General features: G+C 34.4%; 1 protein-coding gene across 7 annotated transcripts in view; it reads right to left on the reverse strand.

Annotated features, from left to right (window-relative positions):
• LOC106464787 (diacylglycerol kinase 1-like) overlaps positions 1-12,792 on the reverse strand; it is a 160,416-nt gene that overhangs the window by 35,629 nt on the left and 111,995 nt on the right. For all 7 annotated transcript variants that reach the window (XR_002611826.1, XR_002611827.1, XR_002611825.1 and 4 more), the window contains exons 10-14: positions 10,349-10,468; positions 9,458-9,575; positions 4,687-4,775; positions 3,410-3,526; positions 1,123-1,221 (exon numbers count right to left, since the gene is read on the reverse strand). Coding sequence is in view for 4 of the 7 variants with exons in the window: in XM_022392584.1 (XP_022248292.1) it covers positions 1,123-1,221; positions 3,410-3,526; positions 4,687-4,775; positions 9,458-9,575; positions 10,349-10,468 (543 nt within the window). In the remaining 3 variants the exon portion in view is untranslated. The remainder of the gene's footprint in view (positions 1-1,122; positions 1,222-3,409; positions 3,527-4,686; positions 4,776-9,457; positions 9,576-10,348; positions 10,469-12,792) is intronic.

The raw sequence follows: 12,792 nt of genomic DNA on the forward strand, positions 1-12,792 counted from the left end.
GTTCATATATTATAATCTTTTAATGAGAATTTGCTTGCAGTGAAACACGTAATTTTACAACAGGGACTTACTACGCTTACTACACGAACGTACTTTCAATGGTTCAAGTAACCTTGGAACAAGGACTTTCTTCCGCTGGCACAAGTAATCTTAATACTCAAGCGTATTTCACTGTAAGTAATCTTACAACAAAAAATGTGCTTCCACCGATCCAATACCTGTATTAATAAATGTCCATCAAACCTAACGTCAACTAATAATTTGAGTCAATACAATAAGTTTGAAGTTTGCAATCTATCGTCAAGGATAATAAACAAATATAATATATGATATACGAATAGCTAAAGGTAAAATAAGTAGATAGTATATCCAAAAACTAATTACAAAAACCCATTTCTATTGATTTTCTAATACTAAGATAATGCTAAACCCTTGTTTCAAATAATTCGTTCTAGAAGTGTGGATAATCTCAAGCTTTCAGGGTAAGAAAACTTAACTCTGTACCAGTGTTTAATATATAGTCTAAACACAATATCTTTGTGAATATCTAAAAATAATTCTAAATTCAGTCATAACAACGATTATATAAAATGTTTAGTAAAGCATTCGGTTTACTCATTTCAAATATTACAGCACCCAAATCTGTAACATAAATTTCGAATACTTTAATGTATATGGTTATATAATTCACTCTCATTAGTCAATAATGTTAACTTTGGCAAAATTATAAATAAAAAAGAAATAAATACAATTAAAATTAATAATTATATCTGATTTTGAACTTTTCAATCAGACCCCAATTGCCTGCTAATCCATCTTTACTTGACGTATAACTAACGCGTTCAAATCCACCATCGTGGGCAATAGATGAGGATATAAACCATGTGCGAGCATGCGTGACGTAGGTATACTAAAAATAATAGCTATTCTGTTACCCACAGGCAATGTACGAAACATGCGCATCCAAATTACTAGGCACCTAGCTCGTAATTATGATGAAATGTAATTATGTTTAAAGGTAATTACAATATTAACTGCTACACCGTCAGTCGGCAGATGTTATTTCTAATGTCAATCTATATTCTATGAACAACAGTACACAGTATTGGGCTCAATACTTACCAGAACGATGGGGCAAATGGAAGTAGGGGGCAGAATGTGGTCTCTGTGTTCTCCTAAAGTACATTCTGGTTTCACTTGGGAAGCACAGTGGTTGTGAAGCTAATACAAAATGCACCAAGAAAAAAAAAATCATCAAAAAGATTAACAAAACAATTTGTTATCTGCTTGAATATCCTTGAGAATACTTATTTAATACTTATATTAAATATTTTTATCTTTCACACATATTTTGTCCTAAGTACAAATTCAATTTGATTATCATTTAAAATAATTATTTTTCGTTGAATTGTATCAATATAATCGCATATTTATTCCAGTCTACAATGCTTAGAACGGACAGCTGATTTCAGTGTCCTTAAATTTATACAATAAATGAATAAATTACACTGTAAGTTTATAGAGGATTAATGCACTTTAGCTGTAACATCTCTTTGTTTGTTTATTTGTTTGTTTTTAATTATGCACAAAGCTACACAAGGGCTATCTGTGCTCTGCCCACCACGGGTATCGAAACCCGGTTTCTAGCGTTGTAAGTCCGCAGACATACCGCTGTGCCACTGGGGGGCGTAACATCTCTAAACCTATACAACAATTCTCGTCAACGAAGGCGAAGAAATGTTGCGCCTGAGTTGGAAATGACCTAAAGCTTACAGTGTTTTAAATTTCATCCCAATATATTCCGTTTCCTTGACACGACGTTTGCAAATATTCTCAAAAGTTCATCCCAAGGCACATAAAACACGATTTCCATGTTTGTTCCTCATAAAATGATTTGTCGTCACTTTCCACAAAACTCTTAAACTGTGCTATTTCAGTTTTACTGTGATTAGGTTAAATAAACTATAAATACACAGACGATATCATTCCCACCATGCTCACAGTTTTCTCTGCTTAGGTCGTTTTCATTTTTCTTAACTTATGAGAGGATAGTTAAAAATAACCTAATTCTGTAGATGTTTTCATCAAAGAAATTTACACTTTTTTATTGAAAGATTTTTTCAGTTATTTTACTTTTCACGCGTAGAATTGTTTGTTTGATCTAAAGCAAAGTCACTGCGGGGAATCGAGCCCCAGATTTTAGCGTTGCACGTCTGTAGACTTACAGCTGTCCTACCTGGGAACTCTTGTGAAGAACCCCAAGCTACAGCCGATTAGAAAGGTTTCGTTATATGTACGTCACGCGCTGATCAGAAACCCGCGTGCTCTGTTTCACGAGGGCCCGGCATGGCCAGGTGATTAGGGTACTCGACTCGCAATCTGCGGGTCGCGGGCTCAAATCCCCATCACACGAAACATGCTCGCCCTTTCAGCCGTGAGGGCGTTATAATGTGACGATCAATCCCACTATTCGTTGGTAAGAGTAGCCCAAGAGTTAGCGGTGGGTGGTGATGACTAGCTGCCTTCTCTCTAGTCTTACACTGCTAAATTAGGGACGGCTAAACCATATAGCCCTCGTGTAGCTTTGCGTGAAATTCAAAACAAACAAACTCTTTCATGAATATTTGTTGACGGGCAGTTCTAATACGTCAGCATACTTTAGAAAAGGAGCGAAAAGTAACACTTTGACAATAAGATGAAATGGCTTGGTATAGCCGCGTGGTTAGAGCCCTTGACTCACGATCTATGGGTAGCGGGTTCGAGTCCCTTCCTTTTATTTTAAGGCGGAAGAGGACATGACGAAAATCGCCTCCTATTGGTGTGATCTGGACGCATTTAGGATACTTTAAATGAAATATAATACTTTTCGTTCCTTTCCACATTAACTATGCATTATACATTTTTAATTATTTGTTTCTTATTTGATTAAGCAATTAATCTATTTTTTGTGTTTATTTATTTATTATGTATAGATCTAACACTAGTAACACGTTTGGCTCATAGGTATTTCATAAATACATCTTTGAGTTACTATATCTAAGAAACCTGTAAAAATTATCCCATTCCATGCTAAAACATTCAAATTTACCCTAAAGAGATTTATTGTATAAATTTACTTAGGAAATCGTTTTTATTGGAAATAAAAATGTTTCTTTTCGGCGACCCTAATACTTACTATAAAAACTAAGTTAGAAAACTTGGAGTTTCTCTTACTATTAGAATAGTAGTAACTACCGTGAGAACTTAACGAAAAGATTTAGACAAATATACTCATTGAAATGTTTTATCGTTTACTCATAACAACTTAAACTTAAAGCTTTAAATAAATACGGAAAAATATTTAAAGATTCAATGCTCCTAAATTAGGGGTATTATCTTTGCATCTATAAAAATCACAGGCAGAACCTACCGTCATTTGACACCACCGACAATGAAGTCCACTTATTCCGTTGTACGATTTAATGGGTTTTTTGCATTTACTGCACTTCCCAACACAATTACCTTCTGTCCAGTGATGAAGCAGCGTCTATTCAGATCAGACATAGGGTTAATTTACAGGAAAATTTATTTTTACAGCAAACAGCTTGATGTATTCAAATTACAAGTCAATTCCTAGTGTATCAAATGCTACAAATTACATTCACGTCAACAAGCTGGTAAGAAGAAATTTTATTTAAACAGTTCAACAAAGATTGGTACATTTTATATAAAAAATGAAACAAACACAGTATACAGAATTATGTTAATGGCTGGTGAAACTTGTTCAGTCTAAACCTTGCCTTCCTGGAAAATCAGAGAAGTAAACAAAAACAAATATTCTTGTTACATCAGAAGGGGCAAATTAAGCGCTATGAATATTGTCGTTTTATTTATTTTAACTCAGGATAAATTATTCCACAGAAAATTAAAGAAAAAACCATCCCCAAAAGACAGCTAATACTGTTTTTGACACGTTGTTGCTAAACAGTCTAGTACTTTCCAATTATAAGACTACATTAATAACAGTATTTCAACTCTTTCAATATTTCCCATCAACCAGAGCATATTTTATTTGTGATAAATCCACACAATTTTACCAAAACACTCACGAGTACATTGTTACACGAAGTTCAAATTAAACTTCGCATATTTGGTTGAATTTATGGACAGTAAAGCTGTGTACACCGATGCAAGAGAAGAATGAAACCTTTCAAGTTGACAATAATGAACACATGTTGCAGGATGCTGATCATTCTTAGGACTTCCACATAACAAGGTTTCTACAAGAAGTGAACACTGATATCACCTTCATTATACTTTTGTTTCACAGCCAGTCTTTTTACAGGTTAATATTTAGTCCACTACATTCTGGATCGAGCCAACTGTAAAATGCTTAACTAAATAACGTTCAACATTTTGTTTTGTTTTAGGCTTAATCATTTTGAAGAGTTTTGATATTGATAACATGGCTTCGCCTCAATAACAAACAAGATGTAGATAAGACGCATAACTCGCTATTTTCTACAAACTCGTATTTAGCTAGTCCAGTTCAGAGTATAATGTCAAGAATTATGAGCAGTTTTTTAGTGATATTTAATGAAACTTTATGGACTTAAAAAAGGCTAAGTTCAAAGACATAGTGAATACTTTAATTACCTTTCAATAAAAACAAATAAATTGAATATTCTAAGTGACTGATTAACGTACCTGCGAAGTCCTTTTAGATTTCACGTAGGTACTAATACACGAGGCCGGCGCCTTCTGTACACATCTTTCATGAACGGTGTAGTTGCAAACTACAAGCAAAGAAGAAGAAATTCTGAGTGATGAATCTGCCTTTAGTTTCTAATAACTCAAACACCAAGTTATTCACGTGTTAATATTACTGGGTACTGTGCCGCATTTCTGAAATACAAGTCAATATAGTTAATACCTTTATCAATTATACGCCAGTGTCATAACGCTATTGGCCAAAATATATTTTATTAATTGTGTTATCTAAGTTACTGGAGACTTACAAAAGCAGCAGAGTTATATTATTTAGCGTCAAAGACAGCTTGTGTACAGACATTCGACTTAACATTCACGAATTTTTTATTTCTACCTATTTTATGTTAGGAAAACGTTTAACTCTAGCGTGCAACTACTGGTTGGTTGTTTCTATGAGTGATTTTGACATGAATCTTTAAAAATTAACTATATTATAATCTGAGTGCATTCGATAATTAAAGAAAAGTTTGTAATAAACAGCAGCTGTAAACCTTTACGACGGAGTAACACCGAAATATCGGGAAATAAATCTTTCTTAGCTGATGAATAAGGTCCAGTTTATGTTAAATACTCGGAAAAGGGTTCATTGTTGTTTTCTTTCCGAGAAGAAAATTGTTCATTATAAAATGGCGCAAAATAAAAAAATCACCGAAAAAATATAAAAAAAGGCAATTATAAGACTTCAAAACTGTTAGAAAATCCTAACTCTTCATCAGAGTGTCAAGTGATGTTATTAAAACACTACCCACGTTTCAAAAGACAGTTCATATGACACAGATTTTACAACTTTTGGAGCATGACCCCTATGTGTCACATGGTTTATTTAACCATAATAATAGTAATAGGAAAATCTCTAAACCTAAAGGGAACTTGAAAGTGTTTGTCACCTGGCTTCTTTAACCATAACAACAGGAAAATCTCTAAACCTAAAGGGAACTTGAAAGTGTTTGTCACCTGGCTTTATTAACCATAACAACAGGAAATTCTCTAAACCTAAAGGGAACTTGAAAGTGTTTGTCACCTGGCTTCCTTAACCATAACAACAGGAAATTCTCTAAACCTAAAGGGAACTTGGGAGTGTTTGTCACCTGGCTTTTTTAACCATAATATATGGAAAATCTATAAATGTAGAAAAAACTTGAAAGTAATTAATTATTATATAGTTGTTTTCCCAACTATAGCAAAAGGAAAACCCCCACACGTTACTGACAAATATACTAACATCAGAATGGTATGTCTTTGAAAAGGGGAAGGGGGTATGTGTTTTCAGTGTTAAAAATGGGTCAAAAGTTCACATAGACAGGTTACAATAGGAGTTTCGTCGAACGTTAGAGGTGCATACCTGCTACTGTCAACAGGCGGGGCTAAAGCAGATTTGTGTGCTGATGATTCGCAGAAAGAAAAACTAGATTACATAAGATTTGCAATCGTAATGGTCGGAATTGTTAGAAAAGATGGAAAACCAAGGGAGAGACAAAGTATAATATCTAAAACATGGTCACGTATGAAACATAAGCCACGCCTGCAGTGCAAATGTACATTATACGTTTTCTTTCTGTATGGGCGAATAAATCGCATTTCATGCATATCCCAGAAATACTACGGTGTGAATTTCATGCATATCCCAGAAATACTACGGTGTGAATTTTTTAAAAGGTAGAAATGAAAAAGCTCAGTTTTTACTAGTCACACTAGATTCATAAAGAGCGATTAAAAAAATGACTAAATAAACAGGAAAATAACTCCGACATGTCTGCCAAAATATGCTTTTAAAAGAAGGGAAGTTAGAAAATGGATTTAACATATTTTTCAAAACTAGAGTTCATAAAACTGACTGTCAAACTATATACATAGCGTGCGTTTTTGAAAGTGATTACACCAAGATTATTGTGTTTCTGAAATCCTCAAAAAGTGCTTCAAGGATGATCTCTGAAAAAATCTCAGACCATCTGCCACAATCAGATTTATCATATAAATCGCATACTCGTGAAAGAGGAGACAGGTTTTGATGCAGCAGTCGAACTAATAAAAAAAACTGCGAACATCTTTTGATGGGCGTAATTACACATTCTACATATCTATAATTATACATGTCATGTTATACACACTTCAATTTTCACATCAGTAAGCCATTGTGAAATAAGACAATATTCCTGAATTATTGAGCAAAACTTAGTAAACAATAATTGTTAATTAAGTATGTATTATAAGAAACGTAAATGGTTCTATGATTTGTTCAATATTTTACCTAATATGATCAATGTTATTCCAACAGCGTCAGTATCTATATTTTAATGTTTTTAAATAGATATTATCATGTGAATTTCTAGTAACATAGTATATTATCTCCGAAAAGTCATTTCTAAAGGTTCAAGTTACCTTTAGAATTAACAACATGGTTCATCGGTATATAAGGCCGGCATGGCCAGGTGGATAAGGCGCTCAACTCACAATCTGAGGGTCGCGGGTTCGAATCCGCATACCACAAACATGCTCGCCCTTTCAGCCGTGGGGGCGTTATAATGTGACGGCCAATGCCACTATTCGTTGGTAAAAGAGTAGCCCAAGAGTTGGCGGTGGGTGGTGATGACTAGCTGCCTTCCCTCTAGTCTTACACTGCTAAATTAGGGACGGCTAGCGCAGATAGCCCTCGTGTAGCTTTGCGCGAAATTCAAAAAACAAAACTAAACATCGGTATATAAATACATTTTCTAAATTATTTGCGTATCACAAAGCTTGGGGGCCCCAATTAATTGCACAAAAAACTTTCAGCAAAAAATACAATCAATATCGCAAATAATAGCACTAGCTACTGCTAGAGTTTTCTGCGTGTATTACACGGAAAATTGGCGATTTTACCCATTTTTGGTCAGCTTTTTTTAGTTCTTTACACTGAGTATTGTAGCAGGTAAAAACATAAAATAAGTTATTATGATACAATGATACTATGGAACATGTGAACTCCACCGGTAGAGGAAAGGTATAAAAATACGCAGTAATGTGATACTAAAATATATTTGATACAGTCATACATATATAAAGGTAGATAACAGTTTATATTCAGGTTGTCTTTAAGACATTGAATAATGTACATTATATGATCTATATGTAATCATTTACATATTTTATTAAAAACTGGTTTTAAACAAGTTTACTTATGGTTGTTTTACATCCTAGAGAAATGTTTTAGCTCTGGCCAAAGCACAGGCTCTCCTCTCTCCTATTATAGAGTCCTGCCGCAGCACGTTTTTCAGTGCGCAGTACAGATGGCGTGACGCCGTCTATAATTTCGAACCAGTGACCACAGGGACGTAATCGGTCGACAGCAGTGTATGGCTATTTTTTATATATATGGTACATAATAATCTTTTAATCTATTTATTTTTGCTATATTTAGTTATTTACTATTATTAATAAGTTTTTTCTTTTACACCACAATTTTCAACTGCATCATAGTATACAGAAGATGAAGGTTGCTCAAAACCAAACCAACAGGTTAAGCTTAATTTAGTATTAATAATTTAATACAAAACTGAACAATCTAAGTAGATTAATTCAACTTGGCAATTGTTTTCTCAAAAGAACTCGATATCAATCTGCATATTTGCAGAAACTTAAGAATAATGTTAATATTGCCTTAAAAAATTCAAAGAGGTTAGATTTCAATCGTTTGTAATTTCCAGCACTCTCCAGGTTTTAATCATCCAAGTTTATTTGCCAAAGGAATACTTCTAGAATGCGTACAATATCATTAATGCTCACGTCTACTCCATTTTCATTATAACAATACCATGTTAAGAAAGATTCAGATTCAAAATGTCGGAGGTCTTGTATGGAAAGCGTAACTAAATACTCAACAATATAAATCTCTTGAATTATTGATGAATTTCTGTGCTTTGCCAGCTATCGTCATTCCATAGTGTAACTTAAATTATTTAATGTATCCACATAAATAACATAACATAACGAGTTCTGGTCTTGAACGAAAGGATTTCTGAGCGGTTACTTGACGCAGCTCCCCCCCCCTCCTTACCATTGGTCCAGCGGTAAGTTTGAAGCTTATAACACTAATAACCGGGTTTCAATGCACGCGGTTGGTACAGCAAAGATAGCCCATCGTGTAGCTTTGAACAAACAACGAAATACCTGTTGCAGAAAAAATATCGATTTGAAACGCTATTTCAATATCTTTCTACTGTTAAATCCCTAATGAACAAATGAAGTGAAATGCAATTTCTTTGTTTGTTCAACTGAACATCACGTTATACACAGATTTTATCAAATTAACAGGCCAGAGACCCCTATATTTCAGGCATAGCTTTCCTTAAGTTGGAATTGCGGGCCAGAGAGAAAGCAACTCTTACCGAATAGCGAGATTGACTGCTACTTTTATAATGCATCCACAGTTGAAACTATGAGATTCGTTTGGCAGCACCACGTCTCGAACCCGAGACCTTCGGATCCCTATTTTGATACACTAACCACTAGGTAAGTAGAATGTGAAAAAAAAAACACACGTGCAGTGTAGCATTATTTTATAATAATATAAATTTTAGCTCGACATATTAACCCAAGACCTTTATATTTGCTCTTTCAACAATATTCACAAGACTTTTTGTCTAGCATTACATAAATATTCAAGAAATATTATGAATAACAGCATTACAAACTTACAAGAAACACTAAAATAGATCTTATAGAAACTTACAAGTACAACAAAGTCCTTTCTTGCCGAAGCCAACTAACATGTTAAGACAAAGGTTACAATAGGTAGACCTGCTGAAATGTTTCAATCTCCACACGTGGTTTCCGTCATCCTTCACATTCTGTTAATCAAGAACAAAGATAAATGATGATAATAATTTATCACAGTACGTAACAACGCGCACATGAGCTCTTCGTGTTACGAAAGGCTTATGGTAAAAAAAAAATACTTTCTTTTAAATCATAACGCAAAAAATTGTTAGTTTTAGATGCATAATTTTAGTAATAGCGTAGCATGTTTCGTAATTTTTCATTTTAAAACTTGTATTTAATTTGTGAAATTGCCCTTCTGGGGAATATGTTTATATTAGTTCAAAATTAACTCGAAGATAAAACATAATCCTGTCTGTTTCAAACTTGTGAATTCTCAAGGATATTTCAGTTTAACTTACATAAAAAATATGATATTATATATATATATATAAATACATCTTACATCCTCACTTTCTATAGTTTATTATTAACTTTGTTGAACATGCATTAATACTACATCTAAACTCTATCCGTGCCGCGCAACTCGGGTAGGCAGGGTACTTGCTCGTGCAACAATTAGAGTTAAAGTAACCTTTACATGTTGAACGCTCAGTTCGTTTCGTAACAAAGCTGGCGTAGGTTGCTAAAAGCTTCACCCAGCCGACAAGGATACGAATTCCATTTTCTTTAGGCTTATTCAGAGTCAAACGAATAAACAAAGTTATTGATTTCATTCCGAGCAGGACAATGAATGTAATTTGTCCAGCTAATCCCTAGAGCGAAGTGTTTGATAAACACTAAGCTCATAGGAAGAAGACTATCTAATAAAATATAACAAATGTGAAAAAAATAGCAAACATACCGAATCAAGTCCGAGTAGGACGAGTAATGGAATTGTTGTCATTCCACCACGCTTCCACTCTCCAAGAGAAACTGTTCCATCAGCATCATAGTCAATTTCTATCATCATGTCCTGTAAAATCTGTGGGGAAAATAAGCCATGCGTTTAAGGCCTTAATCTGTAGTGTCGTATTTTGAGATTTAACTATTTTGATAGAATATTCGACAAAGCATATTAAAGATTCAAAATAAAATTAAGTAACTTAATAAAGTAAGGCATGTGATCTCAAATCACAGTTTGCGAAGAATCTCTAATTTGTTTTTGTGTGTTTTTTCTTTTCCTGGCCTAGATTTAAAGGTAACGTCTGTGTGGCCTTGTTTGGTTAATGGCTATGCTGGAGGTTTATGAAAGTTGTTTTGAGGTAAAGTAAACCTGTATTTATTTGACTTCATGCTTAATGTATCTGAATTAAGGACATTCATGATAATTGATAAATATGGACGAAGTCAGTCAGTTGTCCAAAAGTTGTTGTCTACGTGGATAAATTCCGAGAATCAGGAAGTGTATCCGATTGTTCAAAGCCCCAAACTTCAAAGGATATTGATACACAGGTGAAACAATTACTGTAGGATCCACAAGTGGTGCAAGCATTATTCGAGATGTGGCACATCAAACTGGCTTACCATGGTCAAATGTACGCGCTACCATGCGGAAAGCTTTGCGTATTACCCCCCCCACCCCCATCTGCTCCCCATAATCGTAGCATTTGGGTTAAAGAAAATCCCCAAGCTACAGTGGAATGGCGCTTAAGTCTCCCTAAGATCACAGTGTGTTACGATGTCATTGCTAATTGCATCTTGAGATTACTCTTCTTTGGAAGCTTGGCGATGTGCATGTTGACCAGGCAACGTTATTTTGAGTTGTTGCACACATACATCATACCACAACTATAGCAATATAAGTGTGCCCAGAATGTTAAATTAATGCAGGACGGTGCACGCATCTAACACTGCTTGTGCATAATGTTTCTGAATACAGAGTTCTCCCCTAACCTCATTCTTACCGACTATTGTTTGTTTTTATGATTATTCTCCATAAACCAGCAACCATTCTGCAAGTGAAAGATTCCATTATGACAGAGGTTCTGGTAACTTCTCGAGAGACGTTAACATTAACATTGCCAGAATAGACAAATTAGTTGAAAACAATGACGTAAAAAATTAACAGTTGCTATACTGGCGCCTTTTGGTGTAATTTCCAAAGAACAGTGGAATGCACTTTCAAAACATTTCGCAATCATATTACCCGATTCGTCCTATAGACTTTATAAGCACATTTCATTCTTCAATGTAATTAGATAATGGTTAAATTCACATATAGAGGTTATAATGTATTTGACAATTATAAACATAAGACGATCTGAACTGTGGAACTATTTTAATATCCGATAACCACTGTCATAACATAACGCTGCAAGTGTTCTCAACGACTATCCCTCCCATTATTTAAAGGTGTAAATATTCTAAGCAGACGAAGTTAGACATTGGTGAATACGTGCATCGGGTTGAGAAGGATTTTATTGCATTTATTTCGCTTATTTAGTGGTCCACCAATCTTTTACAGTTTGGAAGCAGAAGTAAGACGAGCACGTCCTGGATTTTGTAACAAACGCAGGAAAAATTAGTGCATAAAGAAACCAACCCAATCAGTATTTAATTTATTTGTTAATTCCTTTTCTTCATCGAAACGTGAATTTCAGTGGAGGAACGTATTTAGATTTCAATGATTATTCTCTTTATACTTATTGTTCTAAATACTAAAAGATAGTTTGGAAGTATATATTTATTTAAAGCAAACATTTAACCTCAAGGTGTTTAGAAAATAAATGATCAAATACGACACAAATAATGTGACGTGTAAGGAAATTCATTTAACTATCAATTAATGATGGCTTGATGGTTAGGGTGCAAGCCGCAGAATGCGGGTTCAAATCCCGTCACCGAACATGCTCACCCTTTTAACCGTTGTGGTGTTATGATGTGATAATCATTTCCACTATTCGTTGGTAAAGAGTAGCCCAAGAGTTGGCGATAGGTGGTGTTGACTAGTTGCCTCCCCTCTAGTTTATCATTTCTAAATTACGAATGGCTAGCGAAGAGTAACTTTCGAGTAGCTTTGTGCGAACTTACACACAGAAACTATCAATTGTTTAGTTTCACTACAAGAAACCGTCTGACTGTAAATCAAATTCATCTCAATATCAACTGTTTAGGTTCACTACAAGAGACCGTCTGACTTGAAATCAAATTCATCTCAATATCAACTGTTTAGGTTCACTACAATAAACCGTCTGACTGGAAATCAAATTCATCTCAATATCAACTGTTTAGTTTTACTGCAAGAAACCGTCTGACTGGAAATCAAATTCATCTCAATATCAACTGTTTAGTTTCACTACAAGAAAA

The sequence above is a fragment of the Limulus polyphemus genome, unplaced genomic scaffold (assembly GCF_000517525.1).
Source record: "Limulus polyphemus unplaced genomic scaffold, Limulus_polyphemus-2.1.2 Scaffold1742, whole genome shotgun sequence".
In the NCBI taxonomy this organism is placed as follows: Eukaryota; Metazoa; Arthropoda; class Merostomata; order Xiphosura; family Limulidae; genus Limulus; species Limulus polyphemus.